The 25,504-nt window shown below is 50.2% G+C and overlaps 2 protein-coding genes and 1 long non-coding RNA gene across 3 annotated transcripts; 1 reads left to right on the top strand and 2 right to left on the bottom strand.

Annotated features, from left to right (window-relative positions):
• The first annotated feature begins 943 nt into the window (after positions 1 to 943).
• Positions 944 to 7,373, top strand: TNNC1 (troponin C1, slow skeletal and cardiac type). The gene is made up of 6 exons (XM_040076417.2): positions 944 to 1,092; positions 4,592 to 4,622; positions 4,936 to 5,082; positions 6,256 to 6,370; positions 6,479 to 6,615; positions 7,199 to 7,373. Exons 1-6 carry the CDS (start codon positions 1,069 to 1,071, stop codon positions 7,228 to 7,230), a joined length of 486 nt encoding a protein of 161 aa, XP_039932351.1. The 5' UTR covers positions 944 to 1,068; the 3' UTR covers positions 7,231 to 7,373.
• Positions 7,374 to 13,080: 5,707 nt separating this feature from the next.
• Positions 13,081 to 15,546, bottom strand: RPL29 (ribosomal protein L29). The gene is made up of 4 exons (XM_040076345.2): positions 15,400 to 15,546; positions 15,151 to 15,195; positions 14,021 to 14,085; positions 13,081 to 13,237 (listed from the first exon to the last, which is right to left on the bottom strand). The coding sequence occupies exons 2-4, from the start codon at positions 15,185 to 15,187 to the stop codon at positions 13,112 to 13,114; spliced, it is 228 nt and encodes a 75-aa protein (XP_039932279.1). The 5' UTR covers positions 15,188 to 15,195; positions 15,400 to 15,546; the 3' UTR covers positions 13,081 to 13,111.
• Positions 15,547 to 20,051: 4,505 nt separating this feature from the next.
• Positions 20,052 to 24,615, bottom strand: LOC120758296 (uncharacterized). Its single transcript, XR_005702845.2, has 3 exons — positions 24,049 to 24,615; positions 23,567 to 23,634; positions 20,052 to 22,362 (listed from the first exon to the last, which is right to left on the bottom strand). It is a non-coding gene; the product is annotated as an uncharacterized LOC120758296 (long non-coding RNA).
• Between the last annotated feature and the right edge of the window lie 889 nt (positions 24,616 to 25,504).

The following is a 25,504-nucleotide window of genomic DNA, read 5'->3' as shown; positions in this document are numbered from 1 at the left end:
AACCTAACAATTGCATTTTCAGTTTCGCAAAGTAACTCTTAAATGAAGCAGCTGGATGTGAGACTTTGCCACCCTGAGGTGTCAGAGCCCTCTGGACACAAGAGGGAGTCCTGAATCGTTTAAAAGAGAGATTTGTCTTTGGTTGCTGTGGATTAAAACACTCTTCCCTGCACTGAGAAAACTGCTCATCACTTGGAGGCCTTTAGTGTGTTTTGCCCTCCACCGTGGCGGGGTAAATCCGTGGTAAATCCGCAGGAAATCCAGGAGTGTGGATCTGAGCTATTTGCAGTGGGGACAGGTCAGCTTGCGGGGTGGGTGAAGCGAGTCATGATTTCCTAAAGGACTGGCAATTATCCCTGGAATCAAACAGAGTAGATACCCCCATTTTGACAGCTGATCCCCACGTTTTGCAGTCCCAGCTGAAAGCAGAAGGCTGGGGCAAAGCGCCGTCTGCCTCCACACCTCTCTCCGTGGCACATTCCCCCCGCTCCGCGCCTGTCCGCGCACGGCACCGGCTCCCGAGGGCATCGGCCCCGCTGGATTTGGGGACACCCAGCCGAGGGGCGAGGGGCCCTCACACCCCCTGTCCCCACCGCCCCGGGGGACATTTGCCGCCGGACAGGGATATTCTGGGACGCGCGCCTTTGCCGTGATTCCCAATCCCGCCGGGCGCAGTATAATCTTTCTGACGCCTCTTCCAGGGGGAACACTGCGGAGGTGGAGGTGACACGACGGCACCGGGCCAGCCAGGACAGCCGCGGGCCGCCATATATCAGCGATTTCGGCAGGTCCGATCCCACAACAAAGTCACGAGGAAAGCTCCAGCTGCCGCCGAGCGGGGCTGCGGCCGGGGCTGCGGCCGGCCCCGGACGTGCCAGCGCCAGGCTCGGCTGTGTCCCCATCCCAAGGCACGCAGGGCAGGCATTCCTGGGGGGCCGGGCATGCGGGGCTGCCGTGGGCTGGTCCCGGCCCCCGGGGCCGACACCCCCCTATATGAGCCGTGCCCGCAGGGCAGCGCCGGCAGAGTGAGCGAGACAGCCCCCGGCCCCTCGCCCACCTGCTCCGGCCATGGATGACATTTATAAGGCAGCGGTGAGTGTCCCTCCTTTGGGGCTGGGGGTTGGCGAGGGGGGGAGTGGGTCTGAAATGGCTCCAGGGATTTTTGTTGTAGGTTCCTCAAAAGTGCATTATTATTCATCCGCTGAATTTTAATTACAGCGATAATTCAGTGGATGAATGGAAATGAGAAGTAATTATAGCGCAGCAACTTTTAGTCAACATCCTCATCCAGGACACAGACCCTTCCCTCTCACAGCTCTGGAAGTTTCACACTCCTCTTACAAGTGTGAAACTCTCGACCTGCTGTTAAATTATTTACAGTGACCCCCTGGTTCCCCACTGTAAAGCAGGGAGATGGTTCCTAGATGAAGTTATAAGTCTCAATAAAACCTGCATGACTCTTAGCCCAGACAAAGTAGAGGAGGAGATCCCAGGAAATAAACATTATTTGTATGGGTTAAATCTCACCCTCTTCATTCTAGTGCTTTACAACTCTGCCATTGCTATATTCCCCCCTCTTTAGCTTAATGTTTTTCAGGGGGATTTAAAAAACCCTTGTTTTTTTCTCAGTTATTTCCAAACCCCCTCCTCTGCTTTGCTGCTCCTCCTTTGTGCTGTGCACAATACAGAATGTGAGCTATGCCCTGGGGAACGTGGGCCATCCTTAGGCTATTTTAACTTCCACAGCTGCACACTGCGCTCACTGTGTAAACCCAAACTATTTGGTCTGTAATAAGAACACTGCATTATTCTGTAATGTAGACAGAGATATGTGAGGGGAATAAGGATGAAAATAGCTTCTGAGGATTGCTATTGCTATAATCCATCCATAACTGGATTTACAGTAAGAGCTTTTTGGTGCTTTCCCCCCTCCCTTAAATATACAGCTGATTAAGTTTGATTTTAAGCAAGAGCTCAAAAAATGCATCATACAAGTCTTAGTATTATTCCAAGGTTTTTAGAGGGAAGCAATATTGTCCTTGGTAGGTAATTGAAGAAAAAACACCCCAATGCTCACACATCCCCTGTCCCTTGGTCAGCCTTGAACCTTATGAAATGGAGCCCCTGTAGTGATCCTGATAGCATGAAAAGGTCCAGGAAAGGCTGAGTCCCCCAACCAGCACTTTCAAAAGGGAGAAAAATGGAACCTGTAATATCAAAGAAAATGCAGGCCTTTCTAATTAAGGTTTGTAATTAAATATGTTCTCCGTGACTCAAGGTACAGGCTCTTTCCTCATTGTATTGTCCTCCTCAGAGACCACATGCTCATTAATTAGGTAAATGTAGGGTTTGAGTCCTGGGCATTAACTCCCAACACCTTTACAGAGGAAAAACAAGTCCAAGCCAGGCACAGCTGAGACAAACAGCTCATTTGTGGATCTATTTCCCACAATTTAGACTGTAAGAAAACATTTACCTGTGAGAAAAAATCAAAGAACTTCCGTTTCCCCCGTCTGACTTCAAAGGGAACCATGGGATGGAGAGAAGAGGTGAAAAAAGCAAATACAGCAGATTTGGCATTACCACGGCTGCTGCAGAGCTGTGAGCTTAGAGCTTGCCTTTCCACACTGCAGTCAGAAAAACCTCTCCTGGAATGTTGTGGAGGGAGAAGAGGAATAAGGCAGCAAACAGCACCCATGTCCAGAGCGAACTATGAACAGCTCAAGAGACATCTCTGTGACAAAAATGTCACTCTATAGCAACAATGCATTTAATCTATATACACCACATCTCTCACTTCAGTGCTCAAGGAGGCTTCAAAAGTCAATAGTTGTGTATTTTCTGCATGCTGGTAGCATATATTAATATTATATTAATATTTATGCCAAATCCCCTACGTGCAGCCAGAGAACCCAATGGATTTTCATCTTACCCACTCATGCCTAGATAAGGGTGTGCAAACACAAAGCTATTTTGGGAATATTTTTAGGCTCTGTTAAGCGGTGCCTAGAACAGTGCCAGGGACAAGTGTCCAGATAAAGGGCTGCAAGGATAAATAGCAAAGCCTGGGAACAATCGGGCAGCTCATCTTTATCTCCAGCACCTCTCTCACCCAGGTTTATAAATAGCGACTGCGACAAGAGTGTTATGGAGCAGGACGTGGCTGTGGCCAGCGTGGTGGTGGCTGCCCTTGCCCTGCCCAGACAATGTCTACAGAGGGCCAGCAGCTGCCTGCCTGCCTCCAGCAGCATCAGAAACACACTGGGCTTGGGTTTCCTCCAGCAGTGGAGAAGAATTCTGCCGCCGTCCTTAGTGCTTTCTGACAAGTCCTCACCTCCTGGAGCAAGGGGACTGAGATAAAATGCTCTGCCTGCTTCCCACAGGCTCTGTCCCACTAAGGAAAAGTACTTCCTCTGATTCTTGCTGCAAGCAGGAAGAACCAGCTGGCTTTTGCAAAACCATTGCTCTTCGGGGCAAAAGAATCATCTTTTGCTCAAAGACAGTGCCACAGCTCTGGGTTGTGGAGTTCTCTCCCAGACAAACCATGGCAGGGATGGGTGCTGGGGGCCACTTGCATGGAGGTGGCAGCAAGGAGACTTTAGTGGGGTCAGACAGGGCAGGTATGGGGTCCTACCTGGCTGGATCTAGCAGCCTACCTGGCTGTTGAGCAGCATACGAAGGAAGAGTTGATGTTTTCATGGATACTACCAAAGGGGCAGTGGACGTGGTGGTGAGGGCACCAGGTTCAGCTAAGCAGTACCTGGAACGAAGCCAGAGAGAAATGCACTTAAACAGCTATGGCACAGAGCTGATTGATTCCCCTTTGCTCTCCCTATTGATTATTTTCGTTAATTCATGCTCTCTAATAAGCTCCCACTGATTCTGTGGGGATTGAATTAGGGCAGAGTTTGGGAACAATCTGCCAGCCCATGTCAGCTAACGCCTGTTGGCTCCACAGGCCATTTCTTCAGAGAGGTTCCCAACACAGGCTAAGGGAATAGCAGCTCCCTTCAGAGCCAGGCGCCTTTGTGAAAACGCTGTCTCAGATGGAGGCAGAGCAGTTAAGCTCTGGATAGGGCAGGAGTTTCCTGAATCTAGGGCTGGAAAACAACTACCAGGGGTAGTCTTGTCTACTTCTCCCTTCCCAGGGAACTCTCAAGCACGTCTCATCTCTGATCTGGCATTGGCCCACATGCAACCAGCCCTCAGCAGTGCAGCCATCCTGCAGTGAAACGTGCCAGCAACAAGAAATTATCCCCAAATGGTTGACAGAGGCATCTCCTTTTCCAAGTGGGCTTTCCCTGCTTGTACAAAGGCTATTTCTGCCATGTATTAGCATCTGTTACTCCAGAGAAGTTATGTTTGCTTCAAAGGAGATGTGAATAATTTTTCTTTAAGGGGAAGAATCTCTTAGACTACAAAAATTTGCGGTGCCAAAACCCCCCTGGCTGTGCATTCCCTGGTCCACGAGGTGGCCTCTTGTGAGGTTTTGTTGACCCTGGCAAAGGCTGTTGAACGAATATTGCGTCCTTTTAGCAATTAGAGATGCCGACAAAATTAAAATGACTTGGTGTCTGTGTTTTCTTTACAGGTTGAGCAGCTGACAGAAGAGCAAAAAAATGGTAGGTGCATCTTCAACCTGACCCCACAGCCTAAAGTCGAGCTCCCCAGCCAGCAGCCCTGCCTGCCTCAGCAATACCACTCTGGAAAATGCTTTGGCCAGACTGGCCAAGGCAGGGCATGAGCCAGGGACTTTGACCCACCAGCATTTCCAGCAAGGTAGCTTCTGTGCTGTGCCTGGCTGTCCCACGACGCCGTGCCTGGGCACTCCTGGGGTGCACAGTCAGGGGAGGCTGTGCCTGGGATGAGCTCCCTGCCTGCAGGATCGAGGTGCAGGGCAGGACCTCTCACATCTCCTCTCCCCTCTCTCTCCAGAGTTCAAGGCTGCCTTTGACATCTTCGTGCTGGGGGCAGAGGATGGATGCATCAGCACCAAGGAGCTGGGGAAGGTGATGAGGATGCTGGGGCAGAACCCCACCCCTGAGGAGCTGCAGGAGATGATAGATGAGGTGGATGAAGATGGTGAGAAGTTTGGGCTTCCCCTCTCCCAAACACCATCCCCACATCTGGGGGTGTGGGGGCCATCTGTGCAGTGCTGGCAGGATCCGTGCCGGGGACGTCACAGCTGTGGGGTGCAATCTGCTGGGAATTCAAAGGACACTAAACACCCACCAAACCTCAGCATGGTTCCTCCAAGGAACTTCCAGGCAACTATAGAAATTTTAATTCCTACAATGATCAGACTGCTTGAACTGATTTTGGGGTGTGAAATTGTACAGGTCCTTTTAAAAAACAAAACATAGGCTGAATGGATGAACTTCCATTTCAGAAATGCCATTTCAGAGGATTCTATCTTCAGGAAAAGTCTCTCACTGCTCAAGTGTGCACGCCCCCACATAACTAACTGTCAATACCAGTTAAATCAGTGTACTGATTTAATACTGATGATCACACATAACAAAATCCACTGTGGGCATTTGGGCAGAAATGCCACACTAAGTAACTGGAAAATAAAAAAACCAGTTCAAAATCAGGCAAAAAAGGAAAGCATCTGAGTCTCTGAAAACAACAGTACTATACTGTGGGTACAAACCCACACTGCATGAACACCTGCCTTCTGGAGCTTTCAATATTAATACCTAAATGAGATAGATAGCTATCTCCATGGCAGGAATTTCCACTCTTTGGTGCTTCCAGAAGGACTTTTTCCAAGGCAAAATGACTGTGAAAGGTAAAAATTCACTTTCAAGGTCAGAGAAAGGCCTCAGTCACTTATTCCAGCATCCTGAGAGATGACTTTTGCTGCAGGGCTGCTCTCCTGAGCTTTGGCCCTTGGTTGCTCAAGGGAAGTGTGATCTGTCACTGGCATTGCCCATCCACCGATGTAGCTCCAGCTGATGGCTCCAGCTGGACTCCCCTTTCCTGCATTCCTCCAGCCCCGTGTGAGAAGAGACTGAGGCATCAGACCTTGTATATTCCTCCAGTTTGACTCGTACACACACTGTCTGATGTCGGTCTTAGTTTTTAACTCTAACAATAATGAGTTTAACACCACCACTTAAGGTTTAGGGGCTCTGAATTGATGTGGCTGTGCAGGGAAGCTGGGTGGGCCAGTCTGGTGGGGCAGCTCATGGAGAAGTGTGGAGCTCAGTCAGGATCTTGGTGCTGGTCCCAGAATATCCGTTCTTCCCGCAGGCAGCGGCACCGTGGACTTTGATGAGTTCCTGGTTATGATGGTCCGGTGTATGAAAGATGACAGCAAAGGAAAAACCGAGGAGGAACTCTCAGACCTCTTCAGGATGTTTGATAAGTAAGAGCCATGAGCACAGCGTGGTGGGGTGGTGGGAGGGGGGCAGCCAGCCCAGCTCCCCCTCCCCAGCAGCTCTGGCTGGTCCTGAGCTCTTGTGCCCTGGCACAGGAACGCTGATGGCTACATCGACCTCGAGGAGCTGAAGATCATGCTGCAGGCGACAGGAGAGACCATCACCGAGGATGACATAGAAGAACTGATGAAAGATGGGGATAAAAACAACGATGGCAGGATTGACTATGACGGTAGGGCTCTTTCTTGCATGTGGTTTGGTCACAAGCCCTTGGTCATCCCCCCAGGCAGCTCCCATGGTCTTGGTGGCCTTCTCAGATGAGCATGAGCTCATGCACGCAGCGCTGGGCAATACATCTGACAGGAGCACGTGTGCACAGGGATGGGGAGGTTCTTGCACTTGTGAAATGGGAGCAAGGACCTGGGGCTGCCTTAACCATCCCCCTGCTGCACTGAAGCACTGCCCCTTTTCTCCAGTCCCCTCCTGCCCCCTTAACACAAGCACCATTTCTGAGGGGCTGCATCTTTGAATGTGATGCTGACCAAATCATCCCCAGACCATTTCTGGCACTCAGCTCCAGTGTTTTGGCGGCAGCTGAGGGTGACGCTGGGCTCCAGTGACATTTCCAGCAGGAGTCACAAGGAGTCCTCACCACAGTCAGAGGAACAGTAGCCATCCCCCCCTTGGCCCTTGCATATCGTGAGGGTGGAAAAGGAGACAGGGCTGGGAAAAACTGCCAGGAGCACACTTGGCAGCTATGAGGGCACTTCAGTCTCACCACACACCTCTTGTCTCCAATGTCTTCCCCTTGGCAGAGTTCCTGGAGTTTATGAAGGGGGTTGAATAAATCTGAGGCCAGATGGACAGCTTGAATCTCCTCAACCCTCCAGCTCTGCATCTCATCTCCTTGAGTAAGTCCCCTGGCTCCTGGCATGAAGACTGAGTGCTGAGAAGGGTGGCCAGGGGGAAATAAAACCTGTTAATACCCGGTGCCTCAGCTGGTCATTCCGTGGAGGTTCAGTGACAGCTTCACCCCTGCTGTGTACTCATGATTAATGAAACCACTGCTGGGGGCTACTTCTGGTGAGGTGACATCACAGCTGGAGCTTTAAGCCTCCAAGGAAGTGTTTTGCTGCCAGCCCAATGGCAAAGTCCATCCAACAGGGCCATGGGTGCTCGGTGGGGAGCTGCCATGTTCCATCTCCTCACCCCATCATGGTGAGCAGGATCAGGAGCTGGCACTGGTGCTTGCTGGTTTAACTGGAGCGTTGGCAGCATTTTAGCAATGAAATATGAATTAAAACCCACTTCAGCCATCACTGAAATCCATGTGCCGGGGACAGTCCCTCTCCTCCCTGCTCTTACCCTGGCTATCCCAAGGGTACCACCCTCTCCTTCTCTCCACCAGCCTGATTGGCACCCTGTGATGCCAAAAGAAGACCTCAATTTGCTCTGGAAACATGAATAAAAGCCATTCCTAAGCTGGACTGGATGCTCCTTCCTGTCTCTCCCAGCCTGGTGGGAGGCAGGCACTGGCCCCTCATAGTCTTCCTGCAGGCCTGGAGGCCTCAGTACAAAAAACGAGACACCCAACTTTCCCTGACAAATCCCATCGATTTGGGCCTCTGGGAAATGCACAGCCGCAGCGTGAGTCTCGGCTCGCAGGCACAGGGTGACAGCAGGGCCAAGGAGCCACCGTCTCCTCTCACCCCAAGGAAGCGCAGCATTCCTGTGGCATTAGCAGCTCTCCCTGCACATAGCTGCCTCCTCCCATCGAATTACAGCCCCAGCACAGCTCGCACATTGCAGTCGTGTTGCTAAAGTCAATCGTTTACCCAAGCAAAATAAACATTGGCAGGGCGAGGCACGGGACCGTGCCGGCGCGAGCCCCGGCGTGGCCGCGCTGCTGGGCCGGCGCCCCAGGCCTGCTGGCTTGTGCCGCTGCCTTTCCTCCCCAAACCAGGTGGTTTTTTTCCCCACTTCTGTGGAAATAACACCCTAAAGCAGCCGTGACACAATCTCGTTTGCAGCAATAACGAAATATTGCAATCTCATTTATAGCAGTGAGGAAATACTGCAGTTCAGGGCAAAGAGGCCTGAGGTGAAAACAGGGATGTGTGAGGTGATCGATTGGAAAGACATGGCTGTGCCTTTCCTCTGGGCAAGCAGCACTAAATATTTTGTTCAGCCAAGGCTTATAACAGCAGAAAAACTAGGAGGATGAACCTGTCAGCTAGAAACCTAGGGTATTTTGGAAGCAGCTCTAACACAAACATCTATTTGACCCACTCAAAGGGGTCTCCCCAAGGGTTCCGAGCCCTTGGTGCCACAGCTACTGCAGATTCAGCAGGACTACAGGTGCAGCAGAAGGCAATGGAAATGTGTGTCTAAGAACCCTGTGACAGGAAATGATCCCAGGTGTTAACAGATTCTGTTTCCAACTAATCTGTAGCCTAGAGATAAAAAAAACAAAAAAACATTCTCTGCCTCTGCAGTGTAGCAGCAGCAGTTGTTTCCTACTGAAACCTGTGAGGACACAGCATGTCCTCATGTTTTACCCCAGGCCTGGGAACCTCCAGAGTTGCCAATTTCATTGGGTTTCAGCCAGGAGCTGAGGTGATGCCAGCTCTCCCCACACCCACAGCCACCCAGCCCACGGGCAACCCACCCCTGCACTCACATCACATCAGGCATCACTGACAGCCCCCGTATCCTCCTCTGTCCTGGCCAAATCCCAGCATCCAAAAATGACTTCCCCAAGATACTCTCCACTGCTTAGTGATAGGCTTTGGCTCCCTGGAGGGTGAACCAGAGAAGAAATCAGGTTAACCCCTTCCCTTCAGTCAGCTTGGTGGCTTGGACTGTGCTGTGACCCAGGGAAAAGGATGGCTGCGAAGAGCCACCAGGCCCTGTGTCTTGGCTCAATGGCACTGGCAGCACAAAGCCACAGCCTCACTGCCTGCCCATCCTTTTCCAAGAGTAAAGCAGGGAAGGGGGTGGCCGGAGAGAGAAGACAAAGATCTTGTAGCAGCCAAAATTTGTCACTAGAAGAGTTGATTCATTGGGACTATTTAGGCTTTTTCTGTCCTTAGAACAGGAGGTTGGGAAGCCAGGAAAACTGCTGCCAGGCTGGACTGCCTTAACACCCTGCCTGTCCTCCCAGTCAGAGAGCAAAGGCTGCGGGGCGAGGAGCTGTGGGTGGACTTCACTGTTGGCTAAAACACGGGAACAACTGCACGGGGAATGTAACAGGACATGACAGGCCAGCGAGTGGGTGAGCAGGCTGAAAAAACAGTCACCCCTGGAGGATCAGCCTGGCTGAGTCCCCACACAGGGAATGTGCTAACAATGAATGAAAACCACCCTGAAGAATCCGTGTGTCTGTGCAACTCCAAACTAGTTCGCAGTTTTCACCACATGTGCAGTGAACCTCTGGTGCCCAAAATCATTTCAAGAGTGTGACACAAGTGCAAATTGTCTGGGGAAAAAGGAGTAATTAACTTTTTTTTTTTTTTTTTTAATCAGGCAAAAAGTAATTTACCAGTCTCTAAAACAGTCCCTAGATCTGTGTGCTCTTACCTCCCCAGCAGACTGGAGCTGTGCAGGCAGGTGACAGCAGCCCCTGCCACCGGACACTGCCAGAGTTCTCAGGCCATCTATCTGCTTGCTTTTGCTGTAGATTTAAACTCCTGCTCTGGTTTGCAGCTTTATCAGTGTATTTGAGGCCTCTCCTCAGCCCTCAATAAAACTCTGCAGTGTGGACCAAGTGACTGCAGGAAGCTCTGATGAAATTTTGTACACACTGCATAAATCTGCCAGCAGGGCAGTGGCAATGTAACGTGAGCTAAGGTACATCAGACAAACACTTCAGCAAGCCAAAGCCCCCGAGGTGTAAAAACACCTGCAACAGCCCTGAAAGCCAGGCAAAGCAGAACTCACATTCTGATGCTGCTTCTTTTTGACCACACTATTGAAAGGCACTAAGGGGGGGCAGAGCCACGCGTGTCCAGCCTATCTTTATCATCACTGTGAACATCAATGTCCCCAGTGAATACCTCGCCCCATCAGAGCATTTAGCAGGGCTTTGATTCCCCCACCCCAGTTCTGTGCTCTTGGCTTTCAGAGCAATGGCTCACCTTTGCCAAATGAGATGATTTGGTATTTGGTTACACGCCCTTTGCTCTTTTTCTTTTCTAAATCAAAGCAGAGAAAGGAGCCAAACTGGAACTTGATACTGAGTCCTCTTAATTGCAAAGAGGAGAAATAATCTGCAGCAAGTATGACGTACAGCAGCAGCAAGCACAAGATGTATAAGCTGATGTACAGCAGTTGTTAAGCACTGAGATGCTTTTGAGCTCTTTGTCTTCCTGCAGGATAGCAAACAATCATGAGAGTTTTGAAGTTTTTAAATATCAAAGATGACAGAGCTCTGTGTAATAGGAATAGTTTCAAGTGGGTCACAGCTGCCAGTTCACCCTCCTGGGCTCTGTGTATGTAATGTCCCCAAAAAGGATCTCCACTTCACCAACAGAACTTAAATGATTTCACAAAGCAGGAGAAAGAGGATGGAGACCCATCCAGAGGCAGAGTCAGCACAAACTCCCCTCCACGGCTTTCTCTTCTGGGCTGGGAGAACTGTCCACACAGGAAAGCTGTCAACAGAGGCGTCACAGGGTTAGCAAATGCAATAGGTGCTCACTGATGTCCAGGCAGTGTCCTGCAGAACCACCACGTGTGCAGGGAGCACCCAACAACAAACCTGACACCAACCTGCTGTGGAAGCTCACAAAATTCCTGTCTCTTGCTACACAATGATGCCTGGATTAAGGTTACGTTCCCCTGTGCTGCATTTTGTCACGCAGCTGCTATTTTGGTCAGAAAGTCAGCAAGCCCTTATTTGGGAAGCTGTCCCACTGAAGGGCAGCATGAAGGGCAGCGAGATGAAAAGGCTGATTCTCGAGGCAGGCCTGGGGCAGCTGCCTGGAGCCACAGGAAGCCCAAATGTTGCCCTCTACTTCTTGTTAACATTCCAACATCCTTTTCTCAGCCTGACCCTTGCCTCTCTTCCCTCAGGCTGCATCTTGTGGGTGAGCTACTCCCACAACACAAGCACTCCGGGCAAGACATCACAGGGGTTGAGATGAAATCTCCTTTCTTATATGGAAAAGTTTTAGTGCTAGAGATTTAAAATGCAGAACTTAAACTGGGTAGAAAATCTGCAGACGCACAGGCAAAGGTGTAGACTGACAAACACCAGGTGCTCCGTTCAGAGGTTTCTTTTTTCTGTTCTTGTAACAGAGATCTACACCAGACTGATCACACTGACCCTCACTGGACCAGCCACTCCCATCTCCTTCAATACCGTCAACATCTCCACTCTCTGTGTGCCTTAAACCATCTAGCAAGCAGCAGAGTGAACCGTGCCAATGAACTTTGTCATGCTGTCACTTAACATTAAATCTGTTTTTTCACTGATATCTTTGCTGGTCATCCTTTTAAGTTCCTCAAATACTTGTTTTTAACAGGCTGACAAACCCCAATCTCCACAAAAGCCCTAACAAAATGCACACAGCAGGAGTCAGACAGCTGAGGGCTACAGACATCTGACTCTACAACCTCCTTGACTTGTGAGTTTCAAATTAGTAAATCTCTTTATTTTGCTTGGTTTAGGGGTAGGTGGGTTTTCCTGATCAGTCAAAAACAATTTTAAAAAGTGGAAACCGGGAAAAGATTTTTGAATTTAATTATTTTACATAATTTTGGTAATTGGATAAACTATTCAAAAAATACACTACATGAATTGGATGTTCCAGTTAAAATTACGTTTTTCATCCAGTGAGTGCTTTGCTGCTCTGCTGGTCAGAAGGAACGTGCAAGCTTCCAGCCCTCGCAGGCTCCCTGGATTTACCCCACCGGGTGGACAAGCGCCGGCACTGCAAACTCAGAACGGCTGGCTGCATCCCAACCTGCGCCTCGCGCCAGAAGCGGGCTCTACAGCCCGAGTGAGCCTGGACAGCTGAGTACAGCTGAGCACAGCTGAGTACAGCCAAGTGAAGCCCTCTCCCGATGTACAAACAGCAGCAGCAAAACCCGGGCTCAGCTCCTCCCGGGATTTTGCACGTTTACTCCCCTCATCGCCCCAAGCCAGCACATTTCATCAGACAGCACTTTTGTTACTGGAGAGAAAGACGTTCCCTAAAATCAGTCACTGTTAAAAAATGCGTATTCTGTACATTCTGAAACCCTTCCACGTTCCCACGGGTAGCTCCATTAATGCTTCAGTACCTATGAGCATTTCAGGATACAACACACAGCAACTCTAACACAAACTCCACCACCACAGCCAGCACTCCTTACCCTCCTATTTCCTGGGATTCCCACAGCTCTAGGGACCACACAGCAAAGCAGCAGACTTGTAACAGCCGTTGCTGTGACAACACCAGGAACCATCACTAAAGGCATGGTGCCAGAGAAAGAAAACGCCATTCCAGCTTCCAAAAGCACAAGGAGGATCCAGGGAACTACAAGCCAGTCAGGTTCCCCTGGATCACTACTCACAGGCTTGATGCACAGCTGGCAGCAAAAACACAACCCAAACAAGGCTTCTGGAGGGCTCTCCTCAAATTCAGGTGGTGAAGGCTTTGTTACATACAATTTTAATTAAAAAAAAAAAAAAATGCTGTAACACACATGCCAGTAAGAAAACTGGGTCTTTTTATTAAAGCACATCAGTCCTTTTTCTGCTGAGCAGCCTGCTGAGCTGCCTGCTTGGCATTGTTGGCCTGCATCTTCTTCAGCCCCTTTTTGTTGTGTTTCTTTGCAAATCTCATGTTCCTCAGAAACTTGGGATCAACCTATAAAGGAAAAAATAAGCCACGTTGCAGAAGAGACATATATAAAAACATTTATAGCTCCACCTTGTTCCGATCATTCCCAAATGAAAGCTGTGGCTAGTTCAGACTTTTTTCCTGATTTTTCAACAAAATTATTTTCATCATCTGCAACCAGGCTTTAGCAGCTGCTTTCCTTAACTGCCATAAACCAACAAAAAATCCCAAACCACAGCAATAAACATAAAGAAAGAACGGAATGGACAAAGCTGCAGGAGAGGCAGCACTGAACCCTCACTGAGCTTTGCAGAAGACAAATTTTTACATCACTTCCAAAAAGCTTTGTAGATCCTGACATCTACAAAGCAAATAAATTTACTGTTTTCACTTTCAAGTGTGGGAAAAGACCTTGTTGTACCACTTGGATAATCTCAGAAAAAGCAATATACTGCCACTTTCATGTGCTTTGCCGAGAAATGCCAACCCCTCTCATTTATTAAGTGAAACTATCTGGATTAGTATAGACAGTAAACCAGTATTGAAGGAGGGAGGAGAGGAGAAGGAAAGGAGAAGGAAACCAGCAGGACTTAAAAGGGAAAGGAACCATTTAACTGGCAAGAGCTCTTTTACTGGAAGCAGCACTCAGTGACAGCCAGCAGAACAGGACAGGGACAAATCTGTCCACTGACTAAAATGCAGTTTTATAGACATACAAGGGCAGATTTCATGTGGGTCTGCATTTTTTTTTTTTCCCACAGTTAAGCCTCAGTGACTCAACAGCCTGGGAATATCAGCAGAAATACTCACCCCTTTGAGAGATTCGTATCTATGGGTTTTGGGCTTCTTGATGCCATTTCTGTGCCACTTACGGGCTATGTGGAAAACAAGACAATTACTTAAATTACAGTTTTTGCTATTATTTAGCAGCTGCATTCGCCTTTTTTTTAAGTGTATCTGACTATCAGAATGATGTGGAATAGACAATTTTGAGACCCCATCCAAAGGACATTTGAATTAAAACCACATCTCTATGCTCAGGCCTCTGCATGGGCTTCCAATCCAAAGATTTCAGGCAGCTCATTAACTAATGACACACTGACAGCACCACCAGCAGAATAAAAGGCCTCCCTCATTAATAAATCCAAGCACTTGTGCTCAGTGTCAGAGGGCACTGTCACTCACTGTGCAGCACCAAGCAGAAGTGACTCGTAACCTCTGCTAAGTCAGCACTGATGAGAAGACCCCAAACATGAACTGTTTCATCACTGTGGCCATCTCTGGATTGCACAGGATCCCAGAGATAAAGCTTTTCAGGAACATCAGAGAACAACAGGATGGTCTGGGCTGGAAATAACTTTAAAGACCATCCCGTTCCACCCCCCTGCCAAGGGTAAAGACATCTCTCACCAGCCCAGGCTGCTCCAAGCCCTGTCCAACCTGGCCTTGGACACTTCCAGGGATGAGGCAGCCACAGTTTCTCTGGGCACCCTGTGCCAGGGCCTCCCCACCTTCACAGGGGAAGCATTTCTTCCTAATATCCAACACTTCCAGGGACGGTGACACCACCACCTCTCCGGGCAGCCGGTTCCAATGTCTAAGCACCCTTCTTGTGAAAAAATTCTTCCTCATGTCCAACCTAAACCTCCCCTGGCACAGTTAAAGTCTGTGTCCTGTCGTCCTATTGCTGGTTACTTGGGAGAAGAGGCCGCCCCAGTTTTCTAGCATTAAAGTTCCTATTTTTCTGCTTACAAATTAATTTTACGTTGAGCCCAAACAAGTCCCGGCTCTTACCACACTCCTTTAAACCCTCCCATTCGATCTCCGCGCAGCACCACCTTATCTATCTGCACACCCCCGGGCAGACCGTGCTGCCATCACCGCGCCGGTCCCAGCCCGTGAAACCCTCCTGGATCCCCGCCGGCCCCCGCCTCGCTCACACTGGTTGTGCGTGGTGTGGTTCTTGGACTTGGCCATGGTCGCACCTGCGGGAGAAACACACACGGCTCAGCCGGGCCGGGCTGCTGAGGGGGGCCCGGCCCCGAGCCCCGCCAGCGCTCCGCTCCCACAGCCGCGACCCGACCCCTCCGCCCCGCCCGGCCCGGCCCGGCCCGCGGATGGTGCCGGATGGTGCCGGATGGTGCCGGATGGTGCCGGATGGTGCCGGATGGTGCCGGGGCCGCCCTCACCGGAGCCGCGCTCGCCGCCGCCGCCGGACCGGAAGAGAGAGAGCACCGCGGCGGCTGCCGGGAATAGGGGCCGGGCCGGAACCCCGCGTCCTGTAGTTCCGCTCGGCAGTTCCCCTGTTGCTTTCCTGCACCGCCCCGGTTCCCGGGCCGCCGTTCCCCGCGGCTGCCGCTCCCGTTCCGTGAGGGAGCTGAGGTCGCCACCGCTCCCGCCCCGGGAAGGCCCCGCCGCGACAAGGCCCGCAACACCGGTGACGCGGCGGACCCGGTCCCTGGGCGACGCGGTTCCCCCACCAACACGGTCCCCACCAACACGGTCCCCCCACTAACGGGCCCCCCGACCGTGGCCTCTGCCGGCCGGGGCGACGGAGCCGGGAGCCGAGGCCGCCCTGCCCGACCGCCGTGGGAGCCTGAGGCCCTCGGCGCCATCGGAATCCGGGCACGGTTCTTCTGCGTGCTGCACGGCGCTCGGGCAATGCAGTCACGCACGGGCAATGCTCCTCAGGGCGGGTTCGTTCAATGCTGTTCATCTTTATTTGTATGAAGCACCAGAGGCTCGAGCAGCTCTGTCTGCTTTCAGACAATTGGCAGCGTTGGCTGTGCCACCTCGGTGGCCCCAAACCCCGCCATGCCCGGCAAAGACGTGGCACAGTGCCGGGGTTTGTGCCCTGTTCTGACCACGCTGCCCGTGCTGCGAGGTTAAAGTTTCACTCCTGCAAAAGATACGGACTGAGAATGGAGTATTTTAGTATGCGAAAGACACTGGAATGATGACTATGATGAGAAAATTTCCCCATGGAAAGGGTAGACATTGCAATGGTTTGCCCAGTGAGGTGGCAGAGCCACCATCCCTGGAGATGCTCAAAGGAAGATTGGATTTGTGGTCGTGGATTGAGGCATCTCCCATGGTGAAGTGTCACAGGAATAAGGGGAACCAAAGGCCAAGCTTCCCCAAGCCCGTTGGGTTTTATCTGTTGACCAATTGCAGCATTTCTGGCCAAGGTTCAAATGGGAACCTCTGAAACAGGAGCAGTAAAGGCCCAGGCTCTTCTGCAGTGTGGGAACAAACTGCCATCTTTTTATGGCATTGTCTTTATTTCACAATGAAAGGCATAAGCGAATCGCTTGAAGTAACCCGGGCTGAAAAAAATAGCCCAGAGATCAAAAGGCCCATGTGAGAAATGACAGTCACTTTTTTAAATTTCAAAGGTTTATTAAACCTCAAAAAAATACAACAAAGAATTGAATAAGGAGAAAGAACAGCACTGGGGATCTCTGTTACCAGCAGCCATGTGCTCTTCTACAAAAAGGATGGCCTGATTTTTATACCTTTGGCCCCTCCCAAATCTTGTCAGTCAAGAAAAGACTTTGCCGTCCATTGGTGAAAGTCACTTTCTTACATCTTGATTATCGATCAGGTGTCGCCACAGTAACAAGCCAGCCCTCCCCAGATGCCCCAAATGGCCCAAAGGCCGTCCCGTGACAGCAGTGTAAAAGGGAGGACATATTGCACTAATACAACTCTACATCTACAAAACTTCTTCTGCCATACACATAATATTTACCCCTTAATTGTGAGAGCAAACCACCTCATTACTCACCTATAACACCTGTGTTACAAATACAGATTATAACATTGGCTTTTTGCAAATAATAAAATGGCTGCTATATGTATAATGTTAAAGTAACCTTGCTGTAAAGATGTAGTTTTTATTTCTGCTATTAACTAAAGTTAGACATAGCAGTGAAATAGCTGATACAGTTATGTGTGTGGGAATTGAACTGCCTGCTTGGTTGGAATAACTTCCAATGAACGCATGATGAGGACCCCTGCTACAGCAACTATCAGAACCCGCAGTCTGTAGGAAGCATGGACCAAAACCCAAGCTGGAGGTGATAAGAACGGACTAAAATCACAACCAAAAAATGCACAGGCTCTAAAAAGGCAGACCTGAGGAAGAGCCATCCTAAACAGTTCTTGGAGTGTGTAAACTGGTTTGGGGAAAAGTTTATATATGCATAATTTTTTTATGAATATGCAATGGGAAAGGTATTTAAAGGGTGTCTCTGAAAAAGCAGGTGTGCTCTTGGCTGAATGCCAAGCACATGGCCATTAAAATTTGATTTATTATCTTTGTCTCCAATTGTCCTTTATTAAACTTTTAAATTTTACCATGAGAGTGAGCCTCATTTTTCACACCCATGACCAGTACAGAGAGTGAATTTTTTCAGTGGCTGATTGCTTGCAGAGCAATTTCTACTCTGCATCAAGTTCAGATTCCTATAAACTTCTTCCTAAGATACTGAAGAGCTTCTTCCTATTATAAAAACAGAGGGAAACAGATTATCCTTGGTAGTTGGGCAACACTGATGAGAGTGAAGTGAAAATAGGCAGGAAAAAGAAAGCTAATGCAAGTTAAATTCAGAATTTGTCTTATTTTGAGCAAGACCTAAGATGCAAAGTGTATTTGGCTTCATTTCCCGACCCCACCCCCATTCTGGGCAGCTGTTGTGTAAAAATAGATGAAAATAGAAATATTCTTTTACTGGCATTTTGCAGCTGGAATATGAAGATCTGCCCAAAATCCTCCTTGATATGCAAATGTCTCACTTTTTAAACTTTTGTTTTTCAAAATTCCTTCCACTGTAGTGAGCTGCAGTCTTAAAATATTCGTACATCACTGTGGCCAGCTAATTGCAGCCAACAGTAGAGAAACCCTGACTTTCCTGATAACACAAAGAGCCAAGCTCAGTGGAAGACAGAACTGAATCCCAGAGGTGTGTTTGCCTCTATGGCATTGCAAAAGGCAGAAAGGCTGCCAGCACCTTTAGATTGGCCATTAGATTATGAAAACTCTTGATCTTTTTAACTAATTTCTGAGTCTTCCTCCACAGGAAGAAGCAGAAGGGTTTACTTTGGGGTTTTATCTACCTTTTCCAAGTTTTTTCAGGGTCTTGCTGCAATTATTGCTGTTGGAGCTCCCTGGGAGTCTTTCCCAGCCGCTGCTGGGGCCACTCAGATGAACAGCCAGACAGGCGAGCATTAGAGAAGCTGTCCTTAATGCCCAGGTGATTACAAGCTCCATAAGCCAAATTATTAAAATAAAACAGTGGAAGAACATTCAGTTCATGGAGCTGAATATAACATATTCGGGGTAGTTTCAGGATCCCTGCAAACCAATGCAGAGTACGAGGTGAAAAGGATGATCCAAGGCAGGATCAGGGCCTCTGTACATCGCTGGGTGATCAAACCCCCTTGAATTTCTCCCATGCTCTGATGAGCTGCTGTGCCTCTAATTACGGTGTTAATGAGAGCGATTGGCCAGTTCAAAACCTTTAGTCATGCTTCTAGTGATTACAGACTTAATTAGTTCATGTTAGCCCAAGTGTCTTCCATTAAAGGAGCTGTGCTCGTTAAATAGGATGTTAATTGCTCCAGCTGCAAAACAGTTATGAAAAAATCATAACATAAAAATCTCACAGTGCCTTTGACAGCTGGATCTCAGTCACTGTCCTTGCAACATGCACACTTGTGCTGATTGATCTCTGTCAGGTTTGTCACGGTTTTCACGCTGACACCACATTCCAGCAGCCGCCCCCAACTCTCCTCTCCCTCCCTGGGAGGAGACTTTGACTTGGGTTAAAGAATTGCTGTGGCTGCCCCCGTTCAGGAGTGCCAGGGACTGTCCATTGCCCAGCACGGTGCCGGTGCCAGAGCTGAGCAGGCTGAGCTCTACAAGGGCTTGAACAGAGGCTGGGTCTGCTCACTTCCCAAAACACGCAGAAATTTCCTCTCCATTTCCACGGGAAGAAGACAAGGAAAGGCCATGAGTTCACGTAGGATGCTGGACACAGTGTGACAACACAGTGTGACAGCGCAGTGCCCTGAACACAAACCCAGCGATAAGCGCTTTCAGGTGTTGATCCGGACTCCGGCTGACTTTGCTTGGCACAGGCTGTGGGGCACCCCTACAGACTGCTCCCCCGTGGGAGGTGTCAGGCAGCGGGGAGAGCAAAGGGATGCTTTTGGCTATCCCTGATGGCTCACACGGAAGATTCCCACCCCGGGCTGCTCCCAGGGTGTCTCAGGCACTTCACCCATCCCCAGCCGTTCCCACCTCGCTCTGCAGACGCCACCGAAGCGCAGCTGCAGCGGGCAGGGCTGTGCCTTGGGAGGGAGAGCACCCTGTGGGATATGGCCACCTCCATCACCCTCCTTGGCCCCAGCAAGCAGAGGCACGACTGGCCTGGCCGGTGCCTTTGGGACGATTTTAGGGCTGCTCCCAGCCTGTGCTGTAAAGCCGAGCGATGCTGGAGGGCAGCGAGGGAGATGGAGGACCAGTCCCCGGGGATAACTGGCCGATACGCCTCCAGAGAAGCCAGGAACAACGGGGCATGGAGGCACTAGAGGGAGCCTGAGCATAACAGATCCCGCTCTGCCTCAAAGTGGGAGAATTAGTCCCACTCAGGGAGAAGGGGCACCACCAGCAAGCAACAGCAAGTTTCACAAAGCAGTTTCCCCCTTGACCCGGCATCCTACCCGGCTGTGCCTTTTTTTTTCCCCTGACAGGTTTTATAATTTCCTTGAAGGCATAAAGAAATAGTTTCATTGATGGAAATGCCAGTCTGCCAGCGGAGAGACAGCTGGCTCTGAGCACTCGGGATAGGAGGTGAGAACAATCACTGGCAGCTGGTGGTAATTGTCAGATGGGAGGGTTCAGGAGAGGAGTTCTTGCAAGGCAGTGGAGAGCAGAAGTGCTGATCCACAGCTGTAGATATCCCGATGGGAAGGGGAGCTGTCATGGCGCAGCCTTGCAAGTGCCCCTGGACTGATGGCAGGGATGTGGGAACAGTAGCTGAGGTTTATGTCCTCTACTGGCGCATTCCAGTTAGCACCAGTTAGGAGAGCTGAAGCAGCAGAAGAGGCTGGAGACTTGCAATCTTTTATTTTATTTTTGGATGTGTCTGTTCCCAGTACATCTGAAAACTGCATCTTCTTTTACAATGTTTTCAAGGGGTCAAAATTTGCTTTTAACAGGGTACTTAGGTTGACCTCAGTAGAAATCAGAGAAGATGAGTGAGCAGGGACCAGAAACAATTCCTGCATCGCCCCTGGCTGCTGTTGGAGGCTTTCATTCTCCCAGATCAGCCCAGACCCTCGGATCAGCCCAGACCCTCCACACGTATTGCACAAACGTGTTCCTGTAAGCAGCTTCCTGCCATGAAGACAGGAGGAAAAATCAGACAGCAGCCTGCAATATAGCCCTGACCTTTCTCTCCAGGACTGCCACCTCCTCCCACTCTCCCTGGAGCTGGCACTACTAAGAGCTGGTTTCCTCTTGTTATTTTTCCACCTCCACTCCTTCCTCCAGAGGGGAGGCCGTGCTGGTGGCCCACGTAGCAGTGACTCACAGGCTGGGACCTGCGAGGAGCCAGCTAAGCCTGGCCAAACTTAGAAACATCTCATTTTCCATTGCCTACACCCTGGATGCTGCCTCTGGCTGGTTTCATCGCCAGAGACCTTCTCCAGCTACCTGTGGGGTTTGGGAGGACCAGCAGGAGCTGGGCTGAGATGGAGCAGCCCTTGATGCAGATAAATTCCATCTTGGGCAGTGTTTATCCAGCTTACTTATAGCTGAAACCCCCGAGATGTTCTGGACATCAAAGAGGGCTTTTCATGCTTGGGAAACACGTAAAGAAAGACATATATACAGGACTGCACGGTCGTTCCATTTTTCTGGAAGCATTTGAATGATTTGAGGGGAGCTTAGGGGTTTAAAAGCTGATTCTCCATCTGTGTCAATCAGCCTAGTCCATCTGGCTCGATGTCCTCAGATCAACAGATGACAACTGCATTCACATAACCGAGCCTGGGGCACCTGCAAGGAGAGGAACGATGGCCTGCAAAGGTGCAGGCGCTGCTGTGGTTGGAAGCTGGGAAATAGCCGGGTGGTGACCAGGCTGGCAGCAGTGCAGCAGGCAGAGCAGGGAGATGCAGCTCCATGCCGTGGAGCAGGACCCTGCAGCTCCGTGCGGGGGATAGCGCCGGGAAGGGAGCAGCCGTGTGCGCGCAGCCCACGCTCAGCGCTTTAATGGGATTTTCCAGAACGCTTTTTGCCCCAGTAACGGAAAAGGAAGCTCGCCTGCCGCTTCCGAAGGCCGGGGTGAACGTGTGCAGGCGACGTGACACCGTCGTGGCGCAGTTCCCGAGGAGGGAGCGGACCCGCAGGCACAGCGCGCACCGAGCAGCTGATCACTGCGGGGAGCAGGCACACGGAGGCGGCTGGAGAAACGGAGAGGGCTGACCTAAATAGATGCTCAGCTAATTTATTCATTTCTCTGCTTTATTATTTAACACAACTTCGAAACAGCTCGGGACCTCTGGTTCCTCTCAGCTCTGCTGCTGACGTTGGGATGGAGTTATTTTTTACCCGATTTTGCTGGCTTGTTCAGCACCCCTCTCTCCCAGCAGGCAGACCAGGCACACCATGGGAAAGCTCCAAAACAACCACTTTCTAGCCCGGAGCACAGAAAGGACTTATTTTAAGTTATTTTGAGCTTTTGCTTCACCTCCTGCTTAAGAAGCCGTTCGAATTTTGGCCCGCTTTATGCATTGCTAATAGGGAGATTTATAGCCAACTTAGCTGGCTGAGGACAGGATCGGTGGGTTCATACAGCACGAGGCAGCTCCAGCCTCCAGGCAGGCTGCCAAAGGCAGCCCCAGGCTCTGCAGCACAGGGGCTTTCAAGGATAAACCTGGAGCCTGTCTCTCTTCCAGCCAGCCTCCTCTCTCCTCAAATCCTAGCAATCCCCTGAAACACTGTCCAGGAGGAATTTATTACTAGAAGGACACGGAGCCCCAGCTGCTGGGAGAGCTATTCAGGTTGCAGTTCACCCCACGGGCTGCACGTGTCCTCTGCGAGCCCACGTCACGTTTTAGCACTGCTGACCTGGAACAGCCACAAGCTGGGGAAAAAAAAAATAAAAAAAAATTGATGCCTGTGCAGGTTGTGTGAACCCCTGCACCATTTCTGCGCAGACACGAGGGACACGGGCAGAGCTGCTCCACGTGCAGCGACTGCTTCCCGGGATTCAAATCATACAGCACCCAACTTGTGCCAAGCAGGGCTCTTTAATTTTTCATCACAGTTCCTCACTTGATGGACGAATTCAGGCCAGTGCTGTATACAGTTACCCAGCCCCTCTGTTATGATTTTTAAACTGGATTATTCATCGACCTGCTTGATTCCTTACAGATTTCTAAGCGGTAAAACAAGCCCCAGTGCTGTTTAACTCGGCAGCAGGGGCATCTCAGCTCACCCGCCTTCACACTGCTGGAGAGTTTGATGATGCTGCTGGCAGTGGGATAGTGCAAAATAGCAGAAATGAAGCAGTTAAGGAGGCTGCAAGTTGAAGTCTTCCAAACCAGCAGGCACCGAAGGGAAACAGTTGGGCGTGGGGTGGGGAAAGAAGGGGCTGCTTCCCTGGCACAGTCAGCTCCTTCTCCTGCCTTCACTGGTTAAACTGGGGCAGTGTGGATCCTGGGCAGGGTCCTGTGCTGGCGACACACAGGGTGTGCAGCCTGGCCCTGTCAGGCTTTGGTCTGAAAGGCTTTGTGGTAATTGTTTTTAATATAAAGTAATACTTTGGTCCGAGAGCCTTCCAAGGCCAAAAAGAGTGAACATGGAAAGGACAGAGGCAGCCCAAGTGATTTGAAGTTTCTCTTTCCCTCCCTATACCCTGGACTGGATTTTGGTGGATGATGCCCCAGACTGCCCAATGAGGGCAGAAGGGCCCTACGTCCCACACCCTCTGGGGCCTGGGGTTTTGTTCCCTGGCACCTTGATTGCACAGGGCTGATCAGGATGGAGTTAAGGGTAACTGAGTGTCACGCTGGGATTTAGGATCCTTCACGTGGGCACAGCTTCTGCCCTGCAAGAGAGGCAAAAGTCCCTTAATGAACCAGAGTGGGCAGCAGGCTTGAGGTGAGGGCTCCGGTGTGGCTGCCAGCTCACTTTTACCTGCACGGAGAGGATTATTGGGAAGCTATGTTGACAAATGCTGTGGCTAAAAAGGAAAATGAACTTCCTCACAAAGACAGTTTGTTTGTGCAAAGTGGAGAGAGAATAAAGGAGCTGCCAAAAAAGCTGACATTAAACCCACTGCTTACCTGCAGCTCATCCGATACACCATGACTGAAACCTCTCATTTGCAGCAGCATAATCCTAGATGTTCTTTCTGCAAAGCAGAAAAAAGTAGGTTATTGCTCAAGCAGAGCTGGGGAGGGATAAAGAGACAAGCAGGGCCTGATCCTGCCGGGTTCTGCGTGTTCTGCTCTCTGAGCAGGGTTTAAACCCTGGCTAGCAGCCTGATTTGGGGGTTTTGGAAAGAACCTGCACACAATCCCTTTCCAAACCTTTAGGAAAGGGCTTCCTGTGCTGCAGAGGCAGGGCTGGAGGCAGAGCACAGGGCTCCAAGTTGCCTTCAGTTCCTGTCCCTCTAACCAGGGACCTGGTGACAAGACACAAACCAGTAATCCTCGACACTCTCGTGGCACATCTCAAAGGGCTTCGTTAGGAGAGAATTAATGACCATCTACAAAACTAGGGCTGTCCTTTCCCACCCCTCCCTGCTTTCTTTTGGATGCATTACCTGCTCCAGCCACTGGGTCATCCCACCTTTCCCGGGATGCAGAGATGCTGCACACAGGCTCTGCTCAGCAACAGTAAAATCCTCCCCTCTGCAGCACCGAGCAGATCTTGTGCTATTTTTTTTTCCTGCCTTTACATGTGCAGAAATCCACGTGGCTGTGTCTGCTGATTGATTTTAACTATGGTTCTGTACCAGGATCTTTTCAGGTCTTGCTAATTAAGGAATCATGTCCCCATCGAAATCACTAATGCAAACACCTGGTGGTGTGCTCTCTGCACCTTTCTGGGGAGCACTGCAGACACCCTGTCTCTGTTGGAAGGCTGCTTCTTATCCTGGGTGCCAGCAACAGAAGTTTCCACACATGCTGTCCTTGGATATTAAAGACATAAAATACTGAGTTGCCCTTCCACAAAATCATTGCTGACACCGTCCTTTTTACATAATTCAAATGAAAACCTAATTGCACCACAGCTGCAGAGGAAGGGACTGGGATTGGCAAACAGGTTTGGGGCAGAGTTCCCAGTTCCCACCAAGGAACAGTGGGAGGTCCTTGGTGTCCCCCCTGAGTGCAGGCCACCGCAGTGGCTGTGCCTGGGCCACCTGAGTGCTTTAAACAGTGCTCAGCCTGTTCTGGAAATGGTGCTCAGGGCACTGATTTCAGCCTGATACCTGACAGGTGTCAGCCTGATACTGTGACAAAATGGGCTTTATTGGGAAAATATGGGCCGTGGCAACACTTCATTAGCCCTGCTGCCATCCCAACCCCCTGACAGCTGAGTACCAGAAGAACTGAGCTGGCCCACACAGGAGTGATGCTCTGGGACACAGGACTGCCAGGGGAGGAGAAGCACAGCCCTCCCCTCTCCTATCGGCCTCATCTCACTTGTGTTAGGGATGGCCTGATTTATGATTTGGCTTGCTTAAAACACATTTCCTTCTACAGTAGTTTTACTCAGGCTTTTCAAACACTTCGTGAATCCAAATAAATCCTTAGGGAGTCTCTGGCAGGTGGACACCTTCAGATGTCCTTGGCACTCAGCACATCTGAGGGGATGGGGAGGGCAGAGTGCATGGCTAAGGTCTGGAGGCAGGTGAACTTCAAGCATTTTTCACTAAAACTCCAAAACTTAGCTTAATGCGAGTGTTTTAGCATAAGACATCAAGCCACGCTGACATGTAGTCAGGAAGAGGATGCAGGACAGACCTCAGGAGTCCTTATTCTCTCCAGACACGTAGAAGATCTCTCCTTCCCCCTGCTAGTCTGCATCATCATGCTGCCACCCCTTCAATTGCTGCAGAATCCTGAAAAATTAACAGCTAAAGGTTTTTCTTGCCTGTTCTGGCCACGTGAAGCAACCTTCTGTTCGCATGGAAGCACTGAAGTGTTTCTTAAAACAGCTCTTCCCCCTGTCATTAAATATTGAAGAGAGCAGCACCAGGGGAAGCCATGAGCTTT

The sequence above is a fragment of the Hirundo rustica genome, chromosome 12 (genome assembly GCF_015227805.2).
Source record: "Hirundo rustica isolate bHirRus1 chromosome 12, bHirRus1.pri.v3, whole genome shotgun sequence".
NCBI classification, from domain to species: Eukaryota; Metazoa; Chordata; class Aves; order Passeriformes; family Hirundinidae; genus Hirundo; species Hirundo rustica.
This window is presented reverse-complemented; position numbering and strand designations above follow the sequence as displayed.

Excerpts from the sequence above, each read along its gene's own strand:
- TNNC1 (XM_040076417.2), top strand. The coding sequence starts at position 1,069 with ATGGATGACATTTATAAGGCAGCG. Across the intron at positions 1,093-4,591 it reads ATGACATTTATAAGGCAGCG|GTTGAGCAGCTGACAGAAGA; the intron begins GTGAGTGTCCCT and ends TTTTCTTTACAG. Across the intron at positions 6,616-7,198 it reads TGGCAGGATTGACTATGACG|AGTTCCTGGAGTTTATGAAG; the intron begins GTAGGGCTCTTT and ends TCCCCTTGGCAG.
- RPL29 (XM_040076345.2), bottom strand. The coding sequence starts at position 15,187 with ATGGCCAAGTCCAAGAACCACACCACGCACAACCAGT. Across the intron at positions 14,086-15,150 it reads CCACACCACGCACAACCAGT|CCCGTAAGTGGCACAGAAAT; the intron begins GTGAGCGAGGCG and ends TTTTCCACATAG. Across the intron at positions 13,238-14,020 it reads GATACGAATCTCTCAAAGGG|GTTGATCCCAAGTTTCTGAG; the intron begins GTGAGTATTTCT and ends TTTCCTTTATAG.